This window comes from Mchenga conophoros, linkage group LG5 (genome assembly GCF_057382185.1).
Source record: "Mchenga conophoros isolate Kocher_MC1m ecotype Shallow Benthic linkage group LG5, M_conophoros_male_GT1.1, whole genome shotgun sequence".
Taxonomy (NCBI): Eukaryota; Metazoa; Chordata; class Actinopteri; order Cichliformes; family Cichlidae; genus Mchenga; species Mchenga conophoros.
This window is the reverse complement of record NC_140530.1, coordinates 7,186,849-7,204,207: the sequence shown is the minus strand read 5'-3', so window position 1 is coordinate 7,204,207 and position 17,359 is coordinate 7,186,849. Positions and strand designations below refer to the sequence as shown.

Here is a 17,359-nt window from a genome sequence, read left to right as displayed (position 1 = left end):
TACCCTGCTTCTCCTGCTATGACAGCTGGGATAGGCTCCAGCCTCCTGTAATGCTGAATGGATAAGCAGAAGTGAATGGATGAATGGGATACACTGAATGCTGAAACCTTACATTTATGTATACATTACAGATATTAACTGTACTTTGTACTGTACACATTTCTTCTAGTAAGTCACACTCTAAATACAGCACTTTACTGTCATTTTTGAATCCACGGCATCTTTCTGCATCTAACTACGAGGTCTAAACCATCTTTGGTAAGAGCCATAGTCCTAATTCTAACCCTGTGCAATCCTCTGGTTTAAGATAAGCATTGACATGTAAATCGAAATGAGGCAACAAGAGAGTTTAATTGATTTAACAGGGCTACATTTGAATAAATAAAAAGTTCAGCTAACATTAATCCAAACGTTAATAAAATGACTGCATTTAGCATTTATATGCATTTAGCTAAAATGTGTTGCAGTTTTGTTTGTCTATATAATAATATAGTGGAAATGTTAATATATATTTATGTGCATCAAATTAAAAAACAAATTTACTGAATTACAGTATTGTAAAATGCAAAGTTTTTATAGTATGATTATTGTACTGCAAAAATACATCTTCTCTTGCTGTAGAAGTGAAATACAGTTTTGATACTGCAGCTTGGAGTCACTGTAACTTACAGTAGTGGCCTGTTTATTTACAATGTGCAATGCTGAAATAACCACTTCTCTCTTCGGTGCCTTGAGGTAAAGAGCTTTAGCCCACACTTGAGGTTCTGCTGTGATATTTCAGATTTCGTGCCTTTTAGCTTTTTACAGCATTTTTTTCTTTGGGAACCAGACTGTCTGGTAATATTTAAAAACTCCACCCCCATATCTGGCCGCACTCTTCCCCTCCCTCTCACTCTGACCCTCTTCCTTTACAGTTCATCGTTCACTGTGGGACTCTACACCGGACCTGTTGCATCTGAAGGAGAGGATATTCAGGACACCAGTTTATGATTACGACTCCAAAGGCGTCCCGCGGAAGGAACAGCACGCATGATGCGTTTGCGGCGCTGCGGCTGTTCAATGAAAGAAGAGACGCGCAGCACAAGAGATGGGTACCGTTCCTGGACTTTCACCTACCCGGTCTTGGGGAAAATGTTGTGAGTGCGCCGTGCTGGCTCTACCTGTAGTGGTGCTTTGGTTTCAGCTTGGCGCCGCTTTTAACTTGGACACGGAGAACCGCGTCGTCTTCACTGGACCCCCGGGGAGTTACTTCGGCTATTCTGTGGAATTTTTCAAGAACTCATCCAGGTAAAGTGCCAGGAACGGCCACAGAGCTGGATTCTTTCTCCAGGTCAGCGAGGGGAAGTTTTCCGGCTCTCCTTACAGTTTGTAAAGTTTCTTTTTATTTCTAGTGTAAGATTAAAATCTTGTCCTTGTGGTTACTTTACGCAGTAACCCACTTCTCTTTTGGCGCCCCTATAACATCACCCTGAGACACAGAGCAGTATTTTCTGGTAGAGCCACCAATCCTGACATGAGAAACAGATTTTAGATTTTAAAAACGCATCTCTGTGTTTGGATCACAGCCTAAATGTGTGTTTACTTGTGTTATTGGCCATTGTCCCAGCTCTTTAAAGGTTTAAACAGCATGGGCTGGGGGGAAATGTATGAAATGAAGCTCACATGCATATACACATACATCTCTCTCCCCCTCCACCACACACACACACACACACACACACACTGGATATAGGCCCAACTCTGATTGGAAACAGACACACAAGTGTGTGTCTGTGTGATTTAGGGAGCAGGGGGTTAACCTACAGCAAAGTAAGAAAAATGCAAGTCTTATTCTGAATGAAGACTGAAGGGGCATTAAGGGTTTCCCGATGTTCTTTACTGACAGATGAGGAACTGCCAGGTGAGATGAAGTTAAAGATCAAACCTTCCCCTACAGACAGCCTTTAGCATCACCTATATCTCCTCTCTTCTGGGCACTAGTGGAAAAAGCACACACAGTGATTTTGAAGAATGTGTGAAGTTTATCAAGCAAAACCAGCCTTAGTTACAGTTCTGCATCAGATTTGTTTGAGAGGCCAGTGCCATGAAAAACTAAAACGTTTATAGTAGACTGCAATACTTCAGGGACTCAGTCAGTGAAAACATATTCAGTGTAGTGCTAGAAAAGAAAAACCTGGTTTTCCCAGTTTGAATCCACAGTAGCTGTAAATAGAAAAGAAAAAACTACTTTCTTTAAACAACATAAGCCAAATAGAAAATGTTACAATCTGCTGTTATAGCGATGTCGTGTACACGTGTGTTTTAAATTGTCACACAACAAACTGTGATCAGGTTTGGCTAAACTGCTATGTTTTATAGCTGGTATGGAAAATAAAAAAGCCTTGTTCTTTTTTTTGTATACTTTATTAATCCCCTGTAGGGAAATTACTCTCTGGCAGTGGGCAGCCACCAATCCAGCGCCTGGGGAGCAGTGTGTAGGGATGGTGCCTTGCTCAGGGCTACCTCAGGGTAGCTCTTTGGTGGATTTGAGCCCCTGACCTTCCAATCATGGGGCGAATGCTCTACCTATTGAGCTACGTCCTCCCCTCCTCCTTCATATATATTTTTAAGTGAGCAGCAGTAATTTATGGATTTGTTTAAAGTTTTTTTCTTTCAGAAAAGTATTTATTTTACATTAATGTACTACTGAGTCATGAACTGTACTGTTTGTGGAGGTCAGTGTAGCCAGATGTATAAATCACCAATACTTAGTCTTTTGTACAATGTTCTGTCAATGGCTCTAAACAAAACCGCGTCACAGTACAAACAGTACAAACAAACAAACAAACTTGGTCCTCTGTATAACACTTCCCTGCTCAGTTTATGGTCTCAGCCAATCATTTTGAAAATTTTGGTTATTCCAAATTTTAGAAAGGAAAATATTTCAGCAGATGCTCATTTGCTGACATATTGTGATTGACAAGCGAATGAACATGTGGTTTCCAAGCCAGGCCCGCCCCTTATGTGTCACATCTGATTTCTAAACAACAAAAATGATAAAACAAACAAACCGACTCATATCCAGCCTTCAAAATGGAACATCACAAACTGTGGGTGACGTCATAGTGATTATATCCATCTTTTATATTGTGCTGTCTCTGGTCAGTACATCAGATGAATGCTAGAGTCACACTAGAGAAAGAGACAGGGCAGGACCAAAATCAATGCAACTTTGTTCAATGAACCTGCGATCTTGTTGCCCTTGTGACCGTTCACAATCAGTTCTCAGATTGACTAGGGTGCATCAAGACAGCGATAAAGCCGTTCAGTCAGTGCTGCAACAGAGTCAGCAGTTAGTGTTATAGAGGGCGGATGGAGCGACCTTGATTATCTACAACTAACAGTAAATTGTACTGCATTACCCCCCTACACAGTCTTCCTAGTGCTGGTAGTTTACCAGTTACAACTGAACTGCTAACAAGCTGACAGAAACAAATACCCTCAAAGTTCTCAACCACATTTTTCTATTTTTCCCTGGAGACAAACAAATCCATGTTGGTTTGTCCAGTCAAAACGCCCTGTTTTAGCCAGCTGTTCACAGCTGCTGACAGCCTCTGGAAGATATGTTACATCACCTAAAAGCACTTTATGTTTGCAAGCCTCGATGATGACAGGGTTGTAGTTCAGTTTTGCTGCAGGTTTAATCTGCTTTATGTTACCACACCGGAGAGCAGCTGGTAGCTGGCAGCCATTGGAAGTCAAATGTAAAGCTACTTTTGCTGGAGTTCACTTACACCATTGTCATCCCTGGGGGCTCACAGACTAAAGTCAATGTTGGTTTAATGAATGTAGATATTTTCATTTAAGGAGGTCGGTTAAGATTACGTGAGTTTGCTCAACTAAGCTTGTGGCAGTCAGAGGGAATATTGTGGAGTGGTTCCTGAGATGTTGGTTTACACACATCTTTTTTTTCTGCCTATGCTGAACAATACCACATTTTGTCTTCCACCGAATTCAAGCGTACTGACAGCAGAGAAATGCAGCTGAATGTCTTCCTGTGAATCTAGTGCTTGTTGCGATGAGTAAACAACACAGGAAAGGGATGCAACTGCTGAATTTTCATTCTGCTGATGGGATAGTTTCTGCAGGCTGTCATGCATTCTGGCAGTTGCTTCGCTGTCTGTCTGTTGGGAGCCTTGGGAAGCTTTCTCTAGCTCATATCAGGTGCTGTGGTGAATAATTATATGTTAGGTTTTCTGTTAGGACAGTGCATGTATTCACTTAGTAATGAGAAGCATTTTGGGATGACAGTCTTGTGGCTTTTTGAGGAAATCAAAACTATGCAAAAATTAGAGAGGTTTGGAGCATTTCTTAATTAGGCTAGGAATATGCAGACGAGTGACTTGGTTTGGAGAACAAAGTCATCTAATGTTTACTACAGCTTTCGGAGCTGTAGACAAACAGTTAAATCCTTCTCATGTGCTGAAAGAATTCTGTCCTATCTGGAATGTGACAGAAGTACAAAACATGGCATATCACATATCAGGTCATTATTTATTTAACAGGAATTATGCAGCAGAAGGTTTGGCAGTTTGCTGTGCCGGAGCATTCAGGTGTTAACATGTTGCTAAGGAAAAAAGACATCAGCACTAATCTTAGAGATAAATGGGAAGGGTTATAAGGTATTTTCCAAACCATTTGTAGTTCGTTATTCTACAGTGCGGAAGATTATTCACAAAGTTGAGCTCACTCACTACAGGCATCAGTTAGCATGTTAAATGTCAAAGTTAATGACAGTAACATTAGAAAAAGAATGAACAAGTATGGGTTGTTGGGCAGGGTTGCCAGGAGAAAGCCCCCTTTCCCCCAAAAAGAACATGGCAACCACAAGGCTTCTTTAACAGTGTTCTTCTAACATTCTCTATATAAAGCGCCTTGAGGCGACCTTTGTTGTGATTTGGCGCTATATAAATAAAATTGAATTGAGTGGAGTGTATATTTGGAGAAAACCAAACACAGCATATCAGCACAAACATGCACACCATGCCAACTACAAGCACGGTGGTGGAGGCGTGATGATCTTGGCTTGTTTTGCAGCTACAGCAGCTGGACTCAACCATGAACCGCTCAGTATACCAAAGCATTCACGAGTGAAATATGAGGCCGTCGGTCTAACAGCTAAAGCTTGACCCAATTTTGATCGTGCAATGTAACAATGCTCCTAAACAAAGCAGCAAGTGTTTAACTTAATGGTTGAAAAAGCAAATCAGTATTTTTTGCAGTGACCCTGAAATGGTGTGATGCAAACTTCAGTGAACTGAAACTGTGTTGTAAAGAAGAGCAGGTCCACAATATGAGACCAATGAAATCATACAGCAAACAATTATTTATTACTTCAAGTTATTGCTGCCAAAAGTGGGTCTCCAAGCTACTGAAACATGGGGTGTCCTTAGTTTTTTACATACAGCTATTTTGCAAATACTGACACAGTGTAATATGGCATGTGTCAGGTAATATTTGCCTAATGTTATGACACTGATAATTTCTGATTATGTCTTGATATATAAAATCTTAGAACAGACACAGCATGTACTTTCTTTTTGCCATGACTGTAAAGTTTTCGACACCAGGAGGATCTAGAGAACAATAAAGCTGCCTAACACCTAAGATGCTTTATGTGCGATTGCCTTTAAGGTGTCACTGACTATATGGCTATTCATGGACTGAAGGATGTATAAAAAATTATATATTACATACTAATTATATGTGTTCATCTTAGTGAGATACTGTAGTGGACTGTTTTGCTTTTGTCTTGCTTGTTAAAACACACAACTAAACGTTATTATAAAGCCGGTTTACAATTTGTTTGGATAGTTTCCCTGTTCATAAATACTGCATAATAAATTGATTCTTTTTCATTTCTAATGGTCCTTCCAGTATTACAGTACGCAGTGCTTCAGAGGTCATGAGGGAATTTCTAACACTGTATTGGTTTGTTACTTAACACTGATTAGCAGATATCTATATCAGCAGCTGAAAACTGGCTCCAGAAAAACGTACGTGTTGGTGAACAAAATGCTGTATTGAGGCTTTTTAAGGAAAACTAATAACCAATGTAATGTGGCTACATCTAGGCTACAGTCTGCAGTGTTGAAATGAAATTTCTTACAGACGTTTAGAATACCAAGATTTATAACTTCCTGTAGTCTATTACCGCCACCAAAATATTCTTTTTTTCCACTACTTTGGTGCAGTTTTGGAGATTCGGTTATTACACTTGCCTTTTGCTCTGATTACTCATAGAGGTTCAGTAATGATCTCATGGTCACAAGTGTAAAGACACTAAGGGAGCAGTATTTCAGGGAATTCTGGGCCACACGCAGACGTGTGAGTTCAGTGAGTATATTTACATGTTAACCAAATACAGCAGATTTTTGGTATGGGGGTCCAGTTCATGTAAACACCATATCCTGTTTATTATAAGAACCCTGATAAAATCTTAAAAAATCTGAACAGTGACAGCACTGTGATGCACGTCAGCAGTTCCCAACCATGCTAATCAGGTTGTGTCTACAGACAGTACTGATCCCTATCACGGGATCAATAGGCCTGTAGGTCATGAGCAGTTCTACCAGTTCTTTGTTTGGATCATTTTACAGACCCGATGTGGTGAAACTACACAAATAAATATAATTTTGTGTTTAAATATGCCACCATTAGGACACAACCTATTTTGGAATAATGTGACTGTGAGTAAATTCAATGGAGGTCATAAATCTTTCACTAAAAATTATACGTTGTACTGCTCCTGAGCTTCTTTCCTGTTCGCAGCTGTTCCTGTTGAACATGAGTTCAAGGAAAGGAATCCTGTAATTTCGGGGCTCAATAGTGTCATTCTACTGATAAACATCCTATTGTTCAGGATTTGTAGCTCTAGTGTTTTTAGTCACCTCAGAGAGTGAATAAAAGTTATATACTGATTTGAAAAAGTGAGCCACTGAAAGCCTGTACTCTGCACTCCTTAGTGGCTGTGGAGTGAATGGTTTATAAGGAAAGCTCATCCAGCCGTGTAAATATTCCTAAGACATTTTGGGGGATGGGGAGAGTACAGAGTCTGTCTGATATCTGCTAATGTCATCAGTCACCACTGTCTTAAGCTGTGCCATTGGCTCTGGGTTTTTTTTTTTTTAGCAAGGCTGCATGAATAACAGGTGTAGGTATATATTTGCATGATATTTATCTATATCCATGCAAGCAAATGTTTAGAACAGCTTTTGATAGGTCACATTAATGTGTGTTATTGCTTTGTTGATTTCCAGAGTATATCATGAAAATATGCACAACCATCTCAGGATACTTCTTGTCTACTCTCCCATTTTTTCCACCAATGTTTGTTTAATTTTCTAGCTACAAAGCAAAAGTACGTTCAGCACGAAAGTAATAACTGAGAGATAGAAATCTATATCTCTTTAACCTAAAGGAGCTGCCACATGGTTGTGCGCTAAGTGAAAACACTGAGTTACTGTATTTGCATAAATAGCTTCTCGTCATTGTAAGACAAAAAAGCAAATGACCACGTCTTTGTCTTTCTAAACAAATCAAAGGCTAAAACCATACCTAAACAAGGCTTTGAGAAAGATGATTGCCATTCATTAAAGTGAAAAAGAGCTACAATACTCTGGGACCAACGTGTTGTCATCGCAACACTTTGAGTCTATAATTTCCAAACAGGTCACAGTCACCTACGTAGGACAAAATATAAGAACAGAAATTTAACTATAACCAGGATAGGTCCAAGGTCCAATTTATATTTGGAGAAAAAGGCTCTGTTCTGGGATTTTTTTCTACCTTTCATGTGAGAACATGAAGCTGGAGGTGGGCAGAGCAAAACAAGACTGCAGCCCAGAATAGACAAAGCTGGACTGGGACTTATGCAGCACTCTGAGCTTTTAGCAGACAACATACATGACATTAAGTCAGACACAGGATGAAAGGAAGAGTTGGGTTAAAGTGGGTTGCAAAGCAGATTGCAGGTGCAGAAAAAACTGCCTTTTAAGTTTGCCAATAGAAACCACAGAGGGGTATAAAGTGAACCTTCAGTGATGGGGACTAATGTGTAGAAGGCGAAACTACTAATTTTGGAGGCAAACTGGACTTATTTGGGAAAAAATGTACATTTTTTTATGTATATCAGTTAATTTCACCCCTGGTTGCAAAGACTTGGGAGAAAAAAAAATTGCATATCTTTATTTCCTCGGCCTGGAGTTAAAGTTAGGATTCAGATTGGGGTCAGAGCATTAAAATGGAGGGCAGGATAAATGACTATAAGTCTTGGTGTTGTCTGTAGATTTATGTTTAGCAGTGCCAGACAACGTCCTGTAACTGTATCTAACATCTGGTGTAAAAGTAACTGGTAATGGCAGGGATCGGTGGGAATGCTGAGGTAATAGCTACAAATTGCTCTTTAAATGTTCTTAACATACCTCTATGAAACAGTTGTGCTGAACTTTACAAACTTCTATAAACAAAACAATGTGATCTAACTTCTCAAATCTTTATGGCTGTGTTTTCATAGCCGGCAGTACAGACTGTCAGAGTCTGGTTTCCTCTTTGTCATCATTTGAGTTCTGATTAAAGGAATTGTGCAGCATTTGGGGAAATGGACATATTTGATTTCTTGCTCAAGTGAAAGGATAATTTCTGTGTTCATGTCTAGAAGCTACAGCCAGGAAGGGTTCATGACTTTCTTACTGTCTTGAGATCACCAAAAAATGTATGTAGATATAGTTTTGGAATTACGCTTCTGTACAGAAATTGGTCATATTTTCTTTTCTGCTGCTCTAGCATCAACATTTTGATCGGTGCCCCGAAAGCCAACACCAGCCAGCCCAACGTCACTGAAGGAGGAGCTGTGTACATGTGCCCGTGGAGCCAAAATAACTGCACCATTATCAGCTTTGACAAGCAAGGTAGGGTGTCTCGTTAAATCTAAATTAACGGTTGTCTTCTTTGCACCGGCACAGATAAAAATCATGCTCAATATTTAAAATCCAAGGGAGACGATTCTCCCTACATCATAATCACAGCAGTGGCTCGTAGGTCATATTGTTCCACAGTATTAAAATGTCACTTTCCCCAAAGGTACCTTGAAATAGTTGAAACAGAATGTGTAGTAAACGCACAGCTGTCTTTACCTCGCCATTAAAGTGGCTGAGAGAAGCTATGGGTAGCTTCCCCCAGTTAAGCGCCGCTGTGCTTGACCTTGAGGTCAGGAGTGCGGCTCCCTGCCATCTTCCATCGCCCGATCTAGGGGCCATGTGTTTTGATTGAAACTAGCCTTTGATGTCTTTCCTGAGTTTTAATGGTGACTGAGTCTTTCCTCAACCCCACCCCTCTCTAAGGTTTCCATTTTGGGCAATGAGCTGCGTTTGCAGTGTTTTCACAGAGCTTTGATTTTTCTCCTCGACTCGGGGCCCAGTGTTGTGAGTGCTCTTTAATTAGCGCAGAGTCATTACGGGGACAAGGACCCCAGAGGACCCGGCCTTCCCCCGGCCCTGCCAGGAAAACAATCACCTCCATCAGAAATGCAGGAAACGATAAGGACCACCGTTTGAGGATCAGAGGGTGTAACTTATCACGACCGACTGCGTGCTGATATCAAATTGTGGTTTGCACAGACCGAGAAATGTGGCTGTGCAAACTCTGCGCACATAAATATACACTCGCAAGATGTTTACAAACACAAATGGTCTCGGAAACTTGATATAGTGTATTAGAAAACACTTAAAACCACGCTTACAGTCGCACACCACATACATTTACATTCAGTAGTCTCGCTTTTCCCATTTCAGGCCTCAGGATTAATGGTGTGTTGGAGGACGTAGGCCAGACTCCATTAACCAAACAGGCACACTGAACTGCAGCCAGGAGAGTTTAATGTCACCACTCTAGTAGAGACAGCAGGAACATATATCAAGAAAATCACCACGGTTAAGGTTACAGTTAAAGCCACATTATAAGTATAATTTACATTATTTGAGTGCTTAAACAGGGACTGAAGACAAGTGTTCTCATTCAGGCATGCAGAAGGCGTTAGGGTTTGTTAAGCAATCAGGGATCCTGAATGTTCCTTTTTATGCGTGTGAGACAAAAAGCATGCGTGTGCAAGAAATTGTCCGATAGCAAATCTCTACAACTTTTATTTGCCACTTAGTGAAGTGGTTCTTGTTTTAACTGTGCTCCAAAGGACATAAAGGCAACTTGGCTCAGCTGAGTCAAGTTTTGTGGACCAGGAAAAGCAGTTGAACTTGGAAAACTGTCTTAGTTTCCCAAATTAATTATTTTAACAGAATGTCCCTGAAAAAGCAAAAATCTGGAGGTGTAATGTTGCTGAAGTTGCAAGATTAAAACTCTTTGGCACATTCTCCTTACACTCCACCAAACCTTTCCTCATCGGTGCCTTAGTATTGCCAGGGCCTCTTCTTAAAACACATCTTGACAATCAAATACGACCGTTTGGGTTACAGTAACAACAAGGTCCAAGTCCTTTTGAGCTGTTTGATGTCTGCCATAGCATGGAGGATGGATTAAGACTGCAGACCCCGGGAAGAAGGCCATAAAATATCCATGTAAAAAGCCAAGAACATGTGGGGAACTCTCTCAAATGAAGCCCAGACAGCACAAAAGTCAAACACAACACGGTGATCAGAGTTAAAATAGCAACTCCTGACATCACTGAAGTTTCCTTCTAGTCCTGCTTTCTGAGAACCAAACTGTGTGGTGACTATAAATCTTTTGGGTTTTCTTCTGTGTTTTCACAGGTGACCGGTATTTTTATATAAATGAAGTGAACACTCAGGTTGAGTTCAAGTCTCATCAGTGGTTCGGAGCTACTGTGCGTGCCCATGGTAGCAGCGTCCTGGTAAGAATAGCTCATTGGCTAGATTGCTGAAGTGACCTGTGGCATATGTGTTTAATTGAAAAGCTGTTAACATATAGTGCAGACTTTGTTGTCAGTAATTCTTTAATATGGGGTTTCGGAAACACATTCTCACACCCAACAGTAAAGCTTGGTCAGCACACTTTATCATTGCATTTTAACACAACAGCTAACTCAATAGCTTAAGAGACCAGGAGCAAAACCTCAGGACAAGCCAAGTGACTCTTTTTTTCTACTTCTTCACAATCGTCTTGGTTTGTTTGGCGATTTGGTTTGGCTAAGTGACTAGTCAGCTTATGCTATACTATGACTTGGCCATTGAAGTTTCTTACTGTAGGCAGCAAGTCCAGAGTCTTAACAGATTTTTGTCTCGTTACACACTCGATGCACTAGTAGCTTAACAACTGTAAGGAAGTTTAAGAGTAAAGTTTACATTTTTTTATTGAGTCTTCTTTCTCTGGTCTCCAGGCTTGTGCTCCCAGATACTACTGGAGGACTGAACACGACATACCCTTCTCCGATGTTACAGGAACCTGCTACCTCGCTGTAGACAACCTCAAAAGATTTGTGGAGTTTGCACCATGCCGAACAGGTAAGCTAGAGCAGCAACAGCTACCTTTCAGGGGATTCCACATCTTAATCCACCAGGTGACCAGCAGCTCACCCACAATTAGGGTTAGCGTTGGATTTGTACTAAAATGTTGGTTAAACCTTTCAAATGAAGTCTTACACACTCACTTTAGCATTGTACCTTATGATATAAGTCATCACAGGTGCTAACCATAACCGTAACCCCACTCCAACTCTATGTTTGTGTTTGATGCATGTCAGAGTGATTATTTCTGAAAAGCTTCAGGATAACAATTTGGTAACAAAGCTATATATTTGGATTACACAGGGTTTGGGTTCTCTTATGACAACTTAAACCTTAGAGAGTTAATCTAATTGACACCCTACCCCTAACTACAGATGTCAAAGGTTGCAACTCCATTATTGGCAGAGATGTTATGAACAACGTGAAGTTGTTGTTCAATAAATGTATTGATATTTAATATGTTTTGTTGCTGCTCACTGCAGAAAGACATGGACCTGCTGGACAGGGCTATTGTCAGGGGGGATTCAGTGCTGACTTCACCAAGGTAAGAGAAATGTTTGCTAGTTTTATGCAGGAACATGGTCAGTGTTTCTCTCTTTTTGCTGATCAAAGCAGTGGCGATTACACTGTGTGCACCAAACATGCACAGTTTATTTGAAACTGGTGACACACAGATTCCTCAGCTCAGTTGTGTGTGTGTTTTTTTCAGGATGGGAGGGTTGTGCTTGGAGGACCAGGCAGCTTTTACTGGCAAGGTGAGCTGAGAGGAATGTGATGCCGTATGGCTGTTTTAGAACACATCCTCCAGTGTTGTTTTCTTCTTCATGGAGAATGGATAAATAATTGGGAACCAAAGTTCAAGATACACATGCCTCACGAGTCACGACCCTTTGTTACTGGTCTGTTCTGAAGGTCAGCTGATCTCTGCCACTACAGAGGAGATTGTTAAGGCCTACTATCCTGCCTACTTTCTGCTGTCGGTCGCCGGGCAGATTCAAACCCGACAGGTGCAGGGAAGCTATGATGACAGTTACCTGGGTAAGGAAGCACCTTTACCATTCCCAGCATAAACCCGTCCTATGGGCAGCTTTTGTTTTATGTCTGTTTTCTTAAGTCTTTGTTATCTATATATAATTATATCTATTCTTCGAGTAACAGAAGAATGATCAACAATGCCCACAAAACACTGAAAATTTACAATGAAGTTTGACAAAATAAAAAAAACATTTTCAGCTTTACTGGAATGAATTGTCGTCAGTTAAGTTGAATGCCTGTGATGTTTAAGACCTGCCGTGCGTTGAACGTGATGTGAAACAAACACATGCAAACGGAAGATCACACTCTGGGGGGCCAAATCAACATGATATATACAAAAATCCAAACAACTGGGATTTAAAATCAATTTTTCAAAAGACATATCAATTTTTGAGGGCCCTTATGTTGCATGTATGCTTACGTCTTGTCAATGCATCACAAACTATTTGCAGTTTTTTTCCCAAGAATACATTTATTTTTATTGTTTATTTGCTGTCATTCTGTGTTTAATACCTCACAGTATTCATAGCATTGCCTAAGTACAGGTGTAGTGTGGTATAAGTAGTGTATAATTGGCCAGCAGATAGCCCTGTGGTTCTGCTTGCATGGAACAAATAGTATGAAAGTAAGAAGGATTATTTTCTTTGTTTCCTGACTGCCAGGGCTTGTGAAAAAATGTATTTTAAAAAAATGACTTAGTCTGATGGTTAGAGTTAGGGTTACAGCTGAGGTCACCACCGACTTAGACCTCAAAGATTAATAAAAAGGGTTACATTATTTTTTCGGATTAATGCTTATAGAAAAATGGAAATAAGGTTTTGATGAGCGACAGTCAGAATGATGATTTTTTTTGTCCCATGGTTACCAAGACTTACAAGAACAATTCAAAACACAAAAACAACATATTCTGATGGGGCAGCGTTAGCGTTGGTGTCATGATGATTTCCACCTCACAGGGTTAAGGCATGTAGGCAAAAATATACTTTTATTGTATCCACCACTTCAAGCTGTTTCTGTCCTCTCTCCTGCAGGTTACTCTGTGGCTAGTGGCGAGTTCAGCGGGGATGGTGAGGAAGGTGAGGGTCATATTTACAGTACTGAGAACCAAAATGCATGGCTGAGTGTGGGGATTGCTGCTTTGTTTCGATAAACGTGTTTGTGTAGTAACAGAAAGGTGTTATTAGCCTTTCAGGAAGCCAAAACATTCAGACCCCCCCTCCCAAAATAAATCTGATAATTATGTTGTTACTTTTCTTTTCACAGATTTTGTCACAGGAGTTCCAAAAGGACTCATGCTGTATGGTTTAGTAAGGAGTTCCTATGTTCTTCTTGATTTTTGCAGTACAAATAGGAAACGTGAGGCAACATGAAGGTTCTCAGCGCACAGGTTTTAATAGCTAACTCTCTGCTGTTCTGATATAGGTGTCCATATTAAATGGAAGTGATCTGAAATCTCTGCTAAACCTGACAGGGGAGCAGGTACGTACAAGTGTGACTGGATGTTTTTTTTTGCCTGACTGCTGTTTTCATGTATGGTCCTATATTTAAAGTGGCATGTGCAATGGAGGGTTGGAGATGAAGGAATTTGCCCTGTGGAGAAGAGGCCTACGCCAGGGTCAGAGCTGCAGGTCACAGTACGCACAGCTCGTGGTTTCTAAAAGCTGTTAATCAAACCCAGAGTTAGCAGACACCAAGACAGTGGTCAGCATATTGATTCAGGATGTGCATTTTTAAAGTCAGTCAGAGCTGAAGAGCACCAGTGCTGAACAGAATTCCTTTAAATAAAGCCCACAGATTAACAGTGTTGGTCAAGTTACTTGAAAAAAGTAATCAGTAACTAATTACTGATTACTTCCCCAAAAAGTAATTCCATTACTTTACTGATTACTTATTTTCAAAAGTAATTAATTACTTAGTTACTTAGTTACTTTTTAAAAACACGATTTACAACCTGAAGAGGTGATAAAGCGATAGATCTTTCAGCCCAATTCTACTTTTTCTGCATAATTCATCATACAAAATGTAATCAAATGGAAAAGTCTCTTTTTAAAACTTGTTTTATCAGTTTTAATCTTTTAACTTTATGCATCAAGCAAAAATGTAATTAACTGCAACATTCTCTGACTTGAATAAATTAGTTTAACATTTAAACCTATTTTCTGCACATTCCAGCACATAAAATAAAATATTTTTTGTGTTTACACTCACTCTTTCAAATAGATGCAAGTAAAACACAGCAGGAAATAAATAAAGTCAAAGACTCAGCGGTCCTGTTGCTCTATTTTCACCTGTAAAGCAGGACTGCGGTAGGCGGAGGTTTACCCTGGTGCAGGTGTGCCGCGGTCAGTTGATGAATCCGCGAGTTTCTCTGTGAGTTTCCCATTACGTCGTTGTGCACTCGGTGCTTGCTTGGAAGTTTAGGGGGTTTTTTTCACTGTAAAAAGTTTTCTTCCTACGCACAACGGACACTAATGTTTTTGTCACTTTTTATGGAATCAAACTCAAAGTAAGGTCACGCTTTAAACGCTGCACGCTCATACTCTCTCCTGCACTCGATATATGATCCATTGTTGACCTGCACACAGCTGTTGTCACTAACGGCGCACTCGCTTACGTCACTGTCATGAGACATTCTCGCAAAAAAAATCACGGTTTTAGTAACGCAGTAACGCAGCGTTCCTACGGGAAAGTAACGGTAATCTAATTACCGTTTTTGCAATAGTAATCCCTTACTTTACTCGTTACTTGAAAAAAGTAATCAGATTACAGTAACGCGTTACAAGTAACGCGTTACTGCCCATCTCTGCAGATTAATCACGTTGGTATATTTAGCTCAGCTACTCATTGAGCTTTATTTTTGACATGTTAACTTTCAACGCTGTGCAGCTGAAGGTGTGAAATGTCATCTGTTAACCACCTACTTAATTTCCTGTGAAAATGTAAGTGCTAGATTACAACGTTACCCTTTACTATCATTAAAATACTATTTATCAATTCTCTAGTGGTGAAAAAGCTGAAGGGTGGTGATGAGTCATTTGTAGAGGGCATTCAGAAGCCCCTTCCTTTGACCTCGAATGTAAATATGAGTACATGTTTCATTTACATCCAGAATAAATTTTCCTTCTGTGTTTATTGTATTTGCTTAAAAATGTAGGTTAAAACCAGTAAATGAAAAGGACAATTTTTGTCACACATTTTGGTTTTATTAATTTAGCTAAATTTGAATCTTGTCCCTGAACTCTGACACTGAATTGACTTTAGGGTTGGGTCACAGACAAACTGTAGAAGGGGAACAGAAACGAAAAACTCTTTCCCTGTACAAACTGTCGTGTGACACAAAGGTAACGGTATTGCTTGAGTTGTGACATACCAGTTACGTCATTAGGCTTTGCTGATGCGAGAGCATGTGACACCTGGACTCATGGTAAAGCATATGGCTAATCGTGCGTTTATGTTTGTGCGGCGCAGCCTGGGAGGTCATCAGTAAGTGCTCAGAGGTGTCCATCTGAGGGTGGAGGGCGCCGGATAAACTGTCAGGTCATAGTGAGAGTGATCTGGTGTAAACTCCCGGCTAATGAGGCTCCTCTCTCTGTTGCTGGTCTCTCTATGGGTGCTCAGACTGTGATGTAGAGATCAGCTGTGAAAACACACCAGAAAGCCTTTCTCCAAGAGGTCGTGTTGCTTTGCTGTTGAAAACGACAGTGTCGGTCGCTTGGACGCAAAGTTGCAGAGCGGTACAGCGTCACATGTACAAATGCAAAGTGGGTGTAGGTTAAATTGTAGGCTCTACATACGTAGATTCAATGAAGAAGTTTAAATTAAACTTCAGAGTTAGCAGTTTGACTGCGTTGCTCATTAACCTTTGGTCACTAACCTTGTCTGCTTTTGGTGTTCCACTTTGTTCATCAGCCACAGCTTCTTTGGTGAAGGGCAATTATAAACTACCATTAGCATTCAGGTTAGGGCAGCTTTAATGAATGGGTAAAAAAAAAAGGCTCTTAATTAAAGACAGACAATGCTACATTTACATCACCATCATTTGTTTGTGGACTTCATATTTAAAAGCTTTTGCTTCAGCTTTATGGCAAACCCTACCAAGCTGGTTAGCAAGCTGTGCCCATAAACTGTAGGGTTGCAATGTCTCAATGCATGCATCCAGGTAGGCAAATCCCAAAAGGTTGATTCTGTTCATCTGGATGTAGCTACATCCAGATGAACAGAATCAAACTTTTTGGATGTAGGGTTGCAATGCACACAGACACTGGTGTGTCGAATTTTTCTCACCAAGACTGGAGATCAAACATTTTGGACTGTTTCACAGTTTGTTTGTTTTTTAGCTGATTTCAATTTAAAAAATACTGCAAAAGGCACGAGCAGCACAAATGTGTGAATATTTTAACATGTTTGGCACTGCTGTATTGGTTTGATTTTTGCCACTTTGTTACAGAACTTTGTGGCCTGGTCCTCATCTCTACAAACCTGACGCAGTTTGTAGAGCTATTAAAGGAACCCCAGACGTTGTGGCTGATGACTGAAAAGCCATCAGTGGTTGACTTTTCCTAGCTTGCTGTTCTCACCACAGCTCACCAGACCTCAGAAGAACATTACCAGAGCACTTGATTTTGTTTTCTTGGACTTTAAGTGTAGGGCAAAACAGTAATGCCAGAGTTTTACATTGCTGCATTAGAACTTTATCCTGAGCCTCAGTGATTTATGTTAAGAGCTGCTTTGCATGTGCACAACGGGAAAGCAATCCTAGTATTCAGTGTTGTTTTTCACAAAGGTTTCAAGTGTTGGAAACCCTTCAGTGA

The 17,359-nt window shown here is 40.3% G+C and overlaps 1 protein-coding gene across 1 annotated transcript in view; it reads left to right on the top strand.

Moving 5' to 3' along the window:
• The first annotated feature begins 936 nt into the window (after positions 1-936).
• The window catches only part of LOC146573678 (integrin alpha-5-like), a 52,234-nt gene continuing 35,811 nt past the window's right edge, over positions 937-17,359 (top strand). The window contains exons 1-10 of the mRNA XM_085272981.1: positions 937-1,287; positions 8,824-8,948; positions 10,800-10,900; positions 11,387-11,510; positions 11,996-12,057; positions 12,223-12,268; positions 12,426-12,551; positions 13,580-13,624; positions 13,812-13,855; positions 13,971-14,027. Of these exons, the coding sequence (XP_085129107.1) occupies positions 1,088-1,287; positions 8,824-8,948; positions 10,800-10,900; positions 11,387-11,510; positions 11,996-12,057; positions 12,223-12,268; positions 12,426-12,551; positions 13,580-13,624; positions 13,812-13,855; positions 13,971-14,027 (930 nt within the window). The 5' untranslated portion in view covers positions 937-1,087. The remainder of the gene's footprint in view (positions 1,288-8,823; positions 8,949-10,799; positions 10,901-11,386; positions 11,511-11,995; positions 12,058-12,222; positions 12,269-12,425; positions 12,552-13,579; positions 13,625-13,811; positions 13,856-13,970; positions 14,028-17,359) is intronic.